This window comes from Neovison vison, chromosome 12 (assembly GCF_020171115.1).
Source record: "Neovison vison isolate M4711 chromosome 12, ASM_NN_V1, whole genome shotgun sequence".
Classification (NCBI taxonomy): Eukaryota; Metazoa; Chordata; class Mammalia; order Carnivora; family Mustelidae; genus Neogale; species Neogale vison.
In genome coordinates this window covers 77,885,531-77,898,336 of record NC_058102.1, presented here as the reverse complement: position 1 = coordinate 77,898,336, position 12,806 = coordinate 77,885,531, and the positions used below count along the sequence as shown (strand labels likewise).

Genomic DNA, 12,806 nt, shown 5'->3' with positions numbered 1-12,806 from the left:
AGTTAGAACCTCTTTAACATTATTGTATTTCCAATGTAGAAATAGCCAGTCCCAGGATGTCTAGCATCTGCTTCCACAGTGCCCTCTGGCAGTGCCATTAGAGAAGTTGTAATAACCCTAAATTCACAATTTATTATTTCATTAGCTTTCATGAAACAACTACTTTTTTTTTATAAGATTTTGTTTATTTATTTGACACAGAGTTCACAAGTAGGCAGAGAGGCAGGCAGAGAGAGAGAGAGAGAGAGAGAGAGAGGAATAAGTATTATACTGCTCTCTGAGCAGAGAGCCTGATGCAGGGTTCCATCCCAGCACCCTGGGATCATGACCTGAGCTGAAGGAAGAGGCTTTACCCCACTGAGCCACCCAGGCGCCCCAGAAACAACTACTTTTATCACTCTGAAGTAGTTATGTTCATACAAATTGGCCTCATTATTTAAAGTACTGTATTGCACCTTCAAATTCAATGAAGACATAAGCAGACATCTACTTAAGGGTTGAGATTAGATCAGTAAATTTGCATATTTTAATTAAATGTATAGTCTTAAATATTTCATTTCATGGGGTGTCTTTTAATTTTAAGGCATATGCTTTTAAGACAAATGTTGGTCAGCTTTTAGAAGACTGAGGGTGTTTTAAGTAGCTTCTTCAACTTAATCATATGCATTAAAAATAATTTAATTTTTTCTAGAAAAGATAACAGCAATGAAATTTGCCATTGAAAATAATGGAATGTCACATAATAATAATAATGAGACTATATCTTTTGCCAAGCAATACCTCAGGGGGCATATGTAAAGACTTTGTGGGTGCACTGCGTTGACATTTATATGCCAAACTGGGTAATATTAGTGCCCCATGTTATTTTTGTTTCTTATGACAAAAAGTCTTTATAAATTATATGTATATACTTCTTCATACTCCACTTCCATCTGGCCTTTATAGGAACAGACAGTGAAACATTCGGGGGATAAAAATATGAAGCTAATTTCCACCAAAATACTGGATTTATTTTTCACATTGAGAGGACATTGCACTTAAGATAGTTCCCCTGGATCATTCTCTTGGTCAAAAAAGTGGAATAGGACACACTTCACATTACAGTAGTACTTCTCGTTTTATTTCACAAATATGTGTTTTATGCTTTTGTAAAATGGTCTGGCCTAAATAAAACAATGTATTCCATTAGATGGTTTAGCACTTACTCTATATATTTTATTTGGGGAATGTATTTGGACCCTTGAAAGATAAACGACTCAAAAACAAGCATCTGAATTGCATGGGTATGCTCAGTGAACCTCTGAATGTTACCCTCATAACCCCCTTGAAGAGTATCTGAGCTCATCACTCTGTTCTCCGAGCTAGGGCACTCGGGTGAGGGGAAAATAAATTTCTGGGAGAATACAAGGCTCAGAAAAGGATGCATTAATGCAAGCATTATGCTCTCAGCCAAGAGAAAATATATCCTTCTTACTGCTTTTTTCTACAGCTGTGGAAGTAATTAGGTGATAAATTATGGTGCTTTGGATGTATTATGGGGTTACAGGGCACACGAAACAAAAAAATAGGTATTATGCTTCAGAAAAATAAGATTACTTTTTAAATACGTGCCCTTTTTCTTACTGGGTAGATTCTTCTAAAAAGGAGCACAAAATTATAGATGGCTTCTCCAGCTAATTAAAGGCAGCATTTCAAATCACTCTTTCTTTTGATCTGCTTTTAATGCCAATTCACCAGTTTTCTACCACATAATGGTAATCTTTTGGAGATGTAAGTTCATTTCTTAAATTTGATCATGAAGATTAACAAGAAAGGATGAAATCGTATAGGATTATTTGTTGTTAAATTTACAAATGTAAACAATAGGCAAAAACTACTGCTTTTTTCTGTACCATTCTCAATTCCATCAGTAACATAATCAGTTTTATTATTTAAAATTTATTATTTAAAATTATTATGGTATTACTTCACCTTTCACTATGTGGAGATGGTCCACTGTAATCTTGCTATTCTATTTTATTTTTGAAAATTGAAAGTATACTTATGACTTGTACTTGAGAGATTTTTTTATTCATTTTATATCTATTTTGAAACAAATTCTATTTCTCATTCTGTAACATGTCATCTCAATCTGTTATGTTATAAAAACATTATTCTGCATAAGGATGTTATAAGAGTCATCTCAGGAAAAAAACTATTAGAAAAAAACAACAAAAAATTTGAATGGAGTTTAATACTGGGATTTTTACAATATTTACAATGTTACAATAATTATGGGATAGTGAGTGTTAAAAGTCTCTTGAAACACAATAAATTCTCTAAGTCAGACACTATTTAAATTGTCTCAAAGGATCATTTTTCCTCCTGTCTTCTCTGTCAACCATTCCCCACTAATAAGGGAACAGGATGTTTAGGGCTTGGACGTTGAATACACATGTGTTGTGATCCTTTAGGGTCTTGGGTAATAATACATGATTCTGCAGTAATTTTCCATAACTAAAACACAAAGGAATTGGTTTGAAGAACTCATAGCAATCAAATTTCTAGAACAAAAACTGGGGTCATGTTAGCAGAAAGACTGACTACATTTACCCTTGCATGGCTTTACCTGCCCAAGAGCCTATCATCTAGTGGCAGCAACTTCCTTGCCAGAAGGTCCACAGCTAGAGCCTCCAAACACTGTGTTTTCTTTAACTGTCAGGCATCTTGCCACACCGACTTCATGTATACCCCACTATGTGGCATACTCCACTTGAAGGGCCTACTTTTATCACTTCACCTTCTAGGCTATCTCTAGACTCTTTTAATTGATAACAGTGACTGTATCACAAAATAATGATAAGCTAGTGAATGCTATAAAATCATAATTAGAGATAGAAAAATGCTATATGAATGAAAATAATGCTAAGTAATTGAAGGGATCCTAACTGAAAAAAATATCGTGAAAATCTGGGTAAAGTACTATAAGGACACAGGAAATTCTGTATCTGCTCTCTCTTCAGAATTTTAGTTTTCCTTGGTATTTGCTTGAAATATTAGAGTCATATGATAATCCCATTCTATCAATTAATGATTATTTCATCCCCTAATTCCCATAGAATAAGTATTATACTGCTATTTTATCTCTTCCCCTTGTTTTTGTCACTAAATTACAAAGGAATTAAAGAGATATTTTTTTCATTTTAGGTTAGGCTAGGTAAAAATTGGTACTGAGATAGCTGTATCTTATTATTAAAATAAGAAAGACCATAATTGAGAAAACTTCTAAAATAGATATTTACTATCACATACTTAGTTACTAATTAAATACCTGAACATTACATGTTCACTATATGGAACTTAGTTGTATTCATTCTTTTATCTCAATAGGACACAAGTTGATTTCATACAATCCAAAAAATAAAAAAGGAAGAAATTTTTAAGAGACATGGAAAAGAGTTGAGTTAAGGTTTGATGATTTTTTTTAATAATCCTTGGTGTACTTTATTTTTAAAATAAAAATATCTATGTATTTTTAATGCATATATTTTATTTAAAAGCTAGTCACATAGGCTATTATGATTATTCTATAGTAATAGTTAAAAACTATTATATATCCAAGATAATATATTAGATAGAATTCTCCCATGCATAAGTGGGGAAAAAACCCAAAACCTCAATTCCCACTCACTTATGTGATGTGGCAAATACTGTTGCTTGACTCACCAGTGCCAGTCCTCCCCTTCCACCCTGATGATAAAGGTCAGATATGCTCAAGGATCAAAACCTCCCTCACATGACTCAGAAGTACAGGTTGACAGTCATTAATGCCACTATATTACTCCTTCCTATGACAAGCTTGGTGGTAAATTTGCAAGCCAACTCTGGACATTGAGGTGTTCAGAGGTCTATTAAGGAGGTCTCTTGCTTTTAAAAAGAAATAGATATGAGAAAAACATACACCTCTTTTACCTGTAGATGTTATGTCTACACATAATATCTGCAACTACAGCATGATTTGCAATGGGTTGAGTAAAGAGCCTGAGAGTTGACCGCTGGGTTCACAATAGGCACATCACGGTGACATGGACAAGGCATTTTGGTTGAAGGTTGATGTGAAAGTTTGATTGCAGTAGGGTTCAAAGGAAAATATGAGTCAGAGAATTTGAAGACAGAAAGAATAGTCTATTTTGGGGGGAGGTGGTAATACTAATGAAAAGAAGAATAGATAAGAAGGATATTAACTATAAGGTATGGGGTTTGCAGAGAAATGATTTTTTAAATGAGAGAGAATACTAGAGAATGTTTGCATGTTGACAGCAATAATCCAGTAGAGGGAGAATCTGATGATGAGAAGACACAGGGGACAATTGCTGGGGCAATGAACTTAAATAAACCAGATGGGAGAGGATAAGTGTACAAGTATAGGGTTTAGTATGGTGACATCATATATGAAACAAGCAGGAAGACAGAGTGTATGGGCATAGATGTAGGAGGAGAGTAAATGTGGTCGTGTCAACTTATGGAAATTATCTTCAAGTTGTCTCTCATACCTTTGTGTAATAGGAAGCAAAGTAAAGAGGGCAAGAAGCTGTTGGAGTTTTAAAGGGAGGGAAGCAACTATAACATGATCTAGGAAAATGAGAAAATGAATTCACTGGGGAAGTGGATTATATTTGCTGGGAAGTACCAGCTGCTCATTTGAAGTTAGCAGTTATGAATTTAACTTGATGTCAGTCAGCATACATGAGTTTCTTTGTTTTTTGTTTTTTCTTAGTAACAATTAGCTGGGTGGTCAAAAAGTTTTGGAATATTTAGATATTTTAAAACTCTTCTCTCATCAGAGATTCACAATACTTTTCTCTTGGTGTAATATAGTTGTTTGGAATTGTGCCCCCACAAAAAGATATGTTGAAGTCCTAATCCTTGGCAAATCAGAATGGGACATTTGGAAATAGGATGTTTATAGAAGCAATCAAGTTAAAATGAGGTCATAAGTGGGCCCTAATCCAATATGACTGGCAACTTCAAAAAGAGGTAAATTCAGACACAGAGGCAGACATGGGAGGAAAACATACACATGAAGACAGAGGTAGATGTTGGAGTCATGCTGCCGCAAGCCAAGGAATGTCCGAGGCTACTCAAAGCTGGGAGAGGCAAGGAAGAAGCCTTCTCCTACCAGTTACCGAGGCAGCAAGACTTCCTAACACCTTGCTATAGACTTCTAGCTTCCACAACTATGATATAATTCAATTTCTGTTGTTATAAGCCACCCAGTTTGAGGTCCTTTATTCAGCAGTCCAAGGAAGTAATACATGTATTACACTTACTAAATGAGTAGTATAAATACTTATCCCTTAAAGTTAATAATAAGCTATTAAACTTTTATGAATTAGCCTTTCCCAAATTTATTTGACAATAAAGTCCTTTTTAACGTAAATCCTACTAATATCCTGTAGAAGCATTTACTGAAATGCTTGGAGAAATACTGACTTAATACAGCCCACATTTCCTTACCTCTTTACTTTTATTTGTTCCACTTCTTTTATTTGGAAGTAGCTCCATTTCTAAGTTTTTGAAATACTTCAGAACTTCCTTCCTACTACTCCCAACATTAACTATTCCTTAGTTGCTCAAAGTAAATCTTTTAAAATGCTCAGTATATGTTTTCTTATAAATTCGTTGCCTACTTATTTCCTAGTATATGGTAAGCTTCTTGAAGTCAAAGAACCTATCTTTATATAGTGTACGTGCAGTGATCCATAACTCATAGGTGGAAACAGAAGTGGCTTTGGTGGAATTCATGCTAAGACTTTCCTTTCCCATAATCCTCATGGCAACCTAAAAATGGAAATTCTTCTGACCCACACTAGCATGAAGACCCCTGATTTGGCACACAAGTTGTAGCCCTGGTTGCTCAGTAATTCTTTTCAATTTTGCATTCTCCTATTACCCTGCAGTGGCTTTTGTAAGTTTCGAGTCTTAGTATGTTCACTAAGTACCTGTGACATAAATGACTGTTCTAGAAACTCTCATATTCTTTTTTTTTTAGTTCTCACAAGGATCTTGTAATTTTTACATATGGGGAAGTCGAGGCTCATAAAAGGTGAATAATTTGTACAAGATCGCATCACTAGTGAATACCAGGTTGACTATGCAAATCCCAGCTGTTCTTACTCTAGACTATTTTCTCCAGTATCCCATGCTTCCTCTATTTCTGGCAAGAAATGTTCAGTGGTTGAAGTAGAATCTAAATGAGCAGAATTAAGTTATATTTAATAAATCATAAACAATAAATTCTGCAACATCTTTGGAGTCCTAATTAAACTGAATCTTAAGGTTCTGAGGTCACTAAATTTAGATCTATCTTTTCAGCAAAGCAAGAGACATTCAAAATTAAGTTAGGTGTTTACAGTACTTAAAATATTGCTTCAAAATTTAATAGCATAGAATTGTTACAAAGCATGCAAGGAAAAAAATACAGGCCACATGGAATATTTTCTATTGGCTACGATCCTTTAATAACATATTTGTTTGTGGTATATCCACTCAGTTCACTTGGGCAGTCAAACAAGTTGTCTTGTGACCCCAGATAAACCATCTCACAAAATCCCCAAGTGATCTAACATTAACCATTTGCCTTTAAGTTTAGAGAGTTAATAGCTTAAAAGAGAGGTGAAATATGTTTCATTTGAGAAAAGCTATTTTTAAAAACTTACCCTTTCATCAACTTACCTCCATGACCATATCTTCTGTACCACGTAAACTCTAAAAATAAAAGATAAAGCAATTTTAATCCCAAAGCAACTTTCAAGTTGTGGTTTCAAACATTAATCAAATAACTGAGATACTAGTTAATGAAATGACATTAGTGGACCTTTACTATTACAGTTGTTGTATCATCACATGTTTGCAAGTACTTATTTCATGTCTTTGCATCTTATAGTTGCATTAAAATTTGTGGTCTATATATAAATATGCATGTAACTGTGTGGATAATTCCTGTGGCTATAGCAATGTCATTAAAATTCTCAAGCATTGATGAAAATTTATATTTTATGAATTCTGAAGTCATAATAATAAAAAATATTCCCCCCCCAAAAATAGCAATTTTATTGCCTTAATAATAAACAGGAAATGCAGTAGGATGCCTAGCAGGTTCATCACTGAAACAATCAATGAGGACTGATAAATGAAGGATAAAATCCATCTACATCTTGAACTTCATTAACAGCTCAACAAGTATTTACTGAGTTAAGGTTATTGAGATGAAAGTATTAGAAAAATTGATTGTTGAAAACATGCTGCTTCCAGATAAAAATATAATGCATCTCTCCCTGTAAGAAATATTTCTGAATCCTTACTTATCTTTGAAAGATAGAGTTATAGTATTTGTCCTAAAACTAGAGCACTTTCAAAACTGCTTTGTTGTCTTTAATGCCCTTAACACACTGTAGATTATCTTAAAACTGTTTTTCACAAGACTGACCAACAAGTAATGAAAATTAAATTTTATTAACTTATAAATAAATAAATTAAAAACAAAGATAACAAATGTTTAAAACTCATTACTTTCTAATTATTTTACTACATTCTACTTTTATTTATGCTCTTGAGGTTACTTCAATTTACTGTATGTATATGGTGAAAATACAATATAATGGTGAGCTGTTGTATACCTTTTCCAATAGCACATTAAATTATGTTAATTTTTCAAGGTTGGCCATAGTGGGGATATTTACTCCCCAGCAACTGAAGAATGCTACACAGTAGGGTTATTTTTCTCTCCCAGAGGCCCACATTTTAAACATTTACCAGCTTACCACTAAATAAGACTGATTAAATCTTGTGAAATTTTACTTGAAAATAAAAAGAAAAACAGGGTTAACTTTAATATATATTTACACATCTGACACAGATGTCAAAAACATTAATTTTAACTTCATGTATCAGATTTAATAAAGTGAATACACACATATTGATTATATTGACATAATTTATGAGACTACATAAAGGATATTTCTTTTTTTAAAAAACATCTTAATTTCATGTTTTCAGCGTTCCAAGATTCATTGTTTATGCACCACACCCAGTGCTCCATGCAATACATGCCCTCCATAATACCCACCACCAGGCTCCCCAACACCCCACCCCCTTCTCCTCCAAAACCCTGTTTGTTTCTCGGAGTCCAGTCTCTTATGCTTTGTCTTCCCCTCTGATTTACCCCAATTCACTTTTCCTTTCCTTCTCCTAATGTCCTCCATGTTATTCCCAAAGGATATTTCTTACCTGCTAAACAAGCTGTAAAAGATAGTATCACAAGGTGACTGACCAGCAACCACATTTTCATCTTGTATGTATAAATATTTGTTTTTATTTTCTAGAAAAGCTTTAGCTTTATGGTAGCTGGATAATAAACACCTGCATCAAAAACAGAAGAAAAGGGGTGGGGAAAGGAAAGGAAAAGGATAGGATAGAAAGAAAAAAAAAAAAGGAAATGTAAATGCTCATCATTTGGGGTCAACAATATTATCGATTTCATTTTATTTTATGTTTTTTGTTTATAGAATAAGTTTTAGTTTATTTAAATATATTTGTAAGCACATGTTTTATGAAGCAAGTAGACTTGGTATCAGAGGGTTATCACCTGACCCCAGGGTTGACACTGTAGGAACATGAGCAAGTCACTCAATTGGTGTCTTCTACTTTTTAACTCTAACAATTGAGCCTAACAGTACTTTTTGTACAAATGGCATAGTTGTAAACATTTCCAAATCAACCAATTTAATTTGAAGATCAAATTTAACTGAAGGACTGGTAGGAAGAATCAATTAAAGATATTATGGTTGTTTTTCTTTCAAATATTATTACAATTAGTGATAAATTACTAATGTACTAAATAATGAACATCATGTTTTTTTTTAAGATTTTATTTATTTATTTGACAGAGAAAGATCACAAGTAGGCAGAGAGGCAGGCAGAGAGAGAGGAGGAAGCAGGCTCCCTGCTGAGCAGAGAGCCTGATGCAGGGCTCGATCCCACGACCCTGAGATCACAACCCGAGCCAAAGGCAGCGGCTTAACCACTGAGCCACTCAGGCGCCCCACATCATGGTTTTTTGTAGTGGTTCTTCATTTTGTCAAAGTTTTCACAAACAGCACATATAGAAATACCCTGGGTACTTGTCATGAAATGTTTCCCCATTAATGGCAACACTTATACTATCCCAACCATTTTAAAGTGTACATACAGTTCCCTGGTATTGTGTAAATTCATATTGTTGAACCACCATTACCACCACCCAACACCATAGGTTTTTACATCTTTCAAAACTGAATCTCTGTACCTATTATACAATAACTCATCAGATTTCCTCCTCTAAGCCCAATATCTCCTCCTCCAAGTCCCTGGCAACCGACAGTCCGCTCAATTTTTTACCTCCTCTTTTTCCCACATCCCAGCATCTGATAACCTCCATTCTACTCTCTGTTATTATGACTTCAAATTTTCTCATCCATTCTTCAGCTTGCAACTTATGGCAAGTTATTCAATCTCTGACCCTAGTTTCCTTCATGTGTAAAATACGGAAAGAACGACTATTTCATAAGACTATTCTAAGACTTGTGTAATATTGCGCATGTGAAATATTTACTATGAAAACTATTTAATAAATATTAATTTTTTATTCTGCAAGGCCATAAGCCCATAAGGTCAGGGGACATGTCTCTTGTTCATTGTTGCTTTTATAATGCCTGGCACATAGAAGTTCTCGATATACATTTACTGAACTGAATAAATGAAGGAATGAATGGACTACCCAATAACTATTCCAAAGCATTTGCCATAAAAAAACCGAAATTTAACTTTAATTCCTTAAAATAAGGGTAGGATGGTGAAAATAAATAACAAGGAATGCCTTTTATTAGAGTTTTGTTCTTTGTTAGGGATTATTGCTACTTATAAACATAGTCTAAATATAGTTGTCTAACTAGCAATATTTTAAAGCATTTTTTAATATGCACTTCACTGAGTGTCAGAAGTCTGTCTTCTAATCTGAATATTCACGCTTGAGTCAGAAGGAAAAGTTTTCATTATTTTGAGCTTGTCTGTGTCATACCATGCTATCTTTTCCTTCACTCCAAAATATTGCCTATTTCAATAGGACACTGAGTCATCAGCCTGACAGCATGTAATTTATTTCATTTAATGGGTTTCTTGCTGTTCAAATATAAAAGCATCTTTCAGATCTTGTCCACACATTTGTTTTCTGTTAGAGACTTGTTCTATTGTGTCACCAGTTATCCTATCATTTGTGACTCCCTGATCACATCCCCTCAGCAGCGCTGCAGAGGAGAGAGGCAGAGAGGCTGAAACCCACTCCTGCTAATGCAGAAGAAACTGCTCTTCTTCCTTCTCTGGAGGACATACCATTCCGTCATTCACAGCTCACTCCCCAGCCCCCACAGGCCTGAAAGTGCTGCAGCAAATGAAAAAAACAAACAACTCTGACAAAGACGTGCCACTTACAGGAGCAGACCTTTTTCTTCTCAGTGGCTGAAAATACATAATGCTTAAAAGCAGGAACCAAGGGTGCATTCCTGTCCTGAGGCCACACTGTGCTGGCCAGCTCCCTGAACTTGCTGGCCTTGAGCTCTGTGGCTTCTCTACTCGGCAGCAGCATCCCCCAAACCATCACAGATCTCTAGGTGTCTAGTGACTGCTGTAACCCTGACATGGATTAGCACTTCCCTAATTTCCAAGGAAATTCAATTTCTTTTCTCCCCCATCCTTTATTAAATGTCTTAGTCACACATTAAAACAACATGTTACCATAAGACAACACAGTGTGGCACACTATATTCCTTCCTTGCTTTTCCTTCTTTTTTCCCACACTTGTCTTGTTCCCTACTTCTCCCTTTCTAATTTAGACAATGCTAGTGTTCTCCTTTGAGTATTTTGGTCCATATCCAGATATTCAGTTTTCTGTTGTACAGACACTATCTAGCTCTTATGTTTAGTTCTGGCATAGACTAATCCACATGTTATTTTAAAAAGCTTCAACAATACATTGGCAAGCATTTAGCCAACAACAATTATGTGCGAAGTATTCAGTACTGTTATATAATTAAAGGATTATATAATTAAGGTCAATGCAACTAATATTTCATTCAACTGATGGTCATACAATCATTTACTTTGACAGAGAACAAGATTTTACAAATACTGATAAAATATTAACATATATAATCAAATGGTCACATCTCTATTTTAGAAAGGAAAAAAGACATCTTGATCTACCCTCAACACAGTTTATGAAAAGCCATGTCAGGGTGCCTGGGTGGCTCAGTGGGTTAAAGCCTCTGCTTTCAGCTCAGGTCATGATCCCAGGGTCATGGGATGGAGCCCCCAACCTCCAATAGGGCTTTTTGCTCAGCAGGGAGTCTGCTTCCTCCCCTCTCCCTGCTTGCCTCTCTGCCTACTTATGATCACTGTTAAATAAATAAACAAAACAAACAAACAAACAAAAACAAAACAACAAAAAAAAAGAAAAGCCATGTCAAAAAGAATATTTACTTATGGCGTTCATATTATTTCTGAGAAACATTTGCTATAAAGCATTATTTTCAGAAAACAGTTAGATGAACCATGAGAGACTATGGACTCTGAAAAACAGTCTGAGGGGTTTGAAGTGGCGGGGGGGGGGGGTGGGAGGTTGGGGTACCAGGTGGTGGGTATTATAGAGGGCACAACTTGCATGGAGCACTGGGTGTGGTGAAAAAATAATGAATACTGTTTTTCTGAAAATAAATAAATTGGAAAAAAAAAAAGAAAACAGTTAAATGAAGCTTATTGGAATTGAATGCAGATTAATATAAGTGAAAAGACACCAATATCTCCTACTCTACGTTATAAGAGCAGGGGACATTTTATCCTCAGACTCATTTTCTGAAATTCTGCTTCTGCTATACAAGTCACTTAATCTCCCTGAGGAGTCAGTCACCCAGTCTGTATAATGGAAACCCGAGTTTCTTCTTCACAAGATTGTGAATACTAACACGTATATGGCTATGGATACGTGTGTGCATGTACGTGTGTGCGTAAGTAAAAACCCTACAACATATGTACAAAACACAAGTAAATATTAAAGTGGAATAAATTAAATTTTCCAGAAATAAAATTAGCTTTTGAATCTAAAAGACTAAAAGACACCACCCCTTTAGAAAGGGGATATTATATATCTAAAATTTAAGTCCATTAAACATCTTCGTGTCAATATTCTCTATCTCCAATTAATTTTCAGATGAAATCTAACTTAAACATCGGTGACACATCTCCCGCTCACTGAATAACTGCATACTTTAGCCGTTCATCTCCAGCCTCACACTGACTTCTTTAAACTCTGTCATCAAGTTAATATTATCTTCAACAGTTTTCCTGCAAAGTCAGGAACAATATTGTAGCAGCTTCCTGCTATGATCAAATATACTTAGCAAAACTTTCTGAAGAACTTGCTGTTCAAAGCCAAAGACGGAAAGCACGCACTCAAGGAAAATACCCCATTTTCTGAAAATGAAAAGGAAAGAGTACCCTTTCTCAGAACAGTCGTCTATTGTTCCACCAGCAGGTAGGACATAATAGTCTTTACACTGCAACCATCTTAGTCCCTGAAACAGCCCACCACTCGATTTTGTGTGAAGTATATGGAAAAGGAGGAGCGATACAGTAGATTTCAAAACATTTCAATAAATGTAACATCACCAGATTGTGAAACATGACTGAGAGGCTTCTGAGAAAAAAAAAATTTTTTAATTGCTTTGAAGATACAG

The 12,806-nt window shown here is 35.0% G+C and overlaps 1 protein-coding gene across 2 annotated transcripts in view; it reads right to left on the bottom strand.

Moving 5' to 3' along the window:
* CNTN1 (contactin 1) overlaps window positions 1-12,806 on the bottom strand; it is a 357,030-nt gene that overhangs the window by 157,253 nt on the left and 186,971 nt on the right. For both annotated transcript variants that reach the window (XM_044227281.1, XM_044227280.1), the window contains exons 4-5: window positions 8,269-8,400; window positions 6,715-6,747 (exon numbers count right to left, since the gene is read on the bottom strand). In XM_044227281.1, coding sequence (XP_044083216.1) covers window positions 6,715-6,747; window positions 8,269-8,329 — 94 coding nt within the window. In that variant the 5' untranslated portion in view covers window positions 8,330-8,400. The remainder of the gene's footprint in view (window positions 1-6,714; window positions 6,748-8,268; window positions 8,401-12,806) is intronic.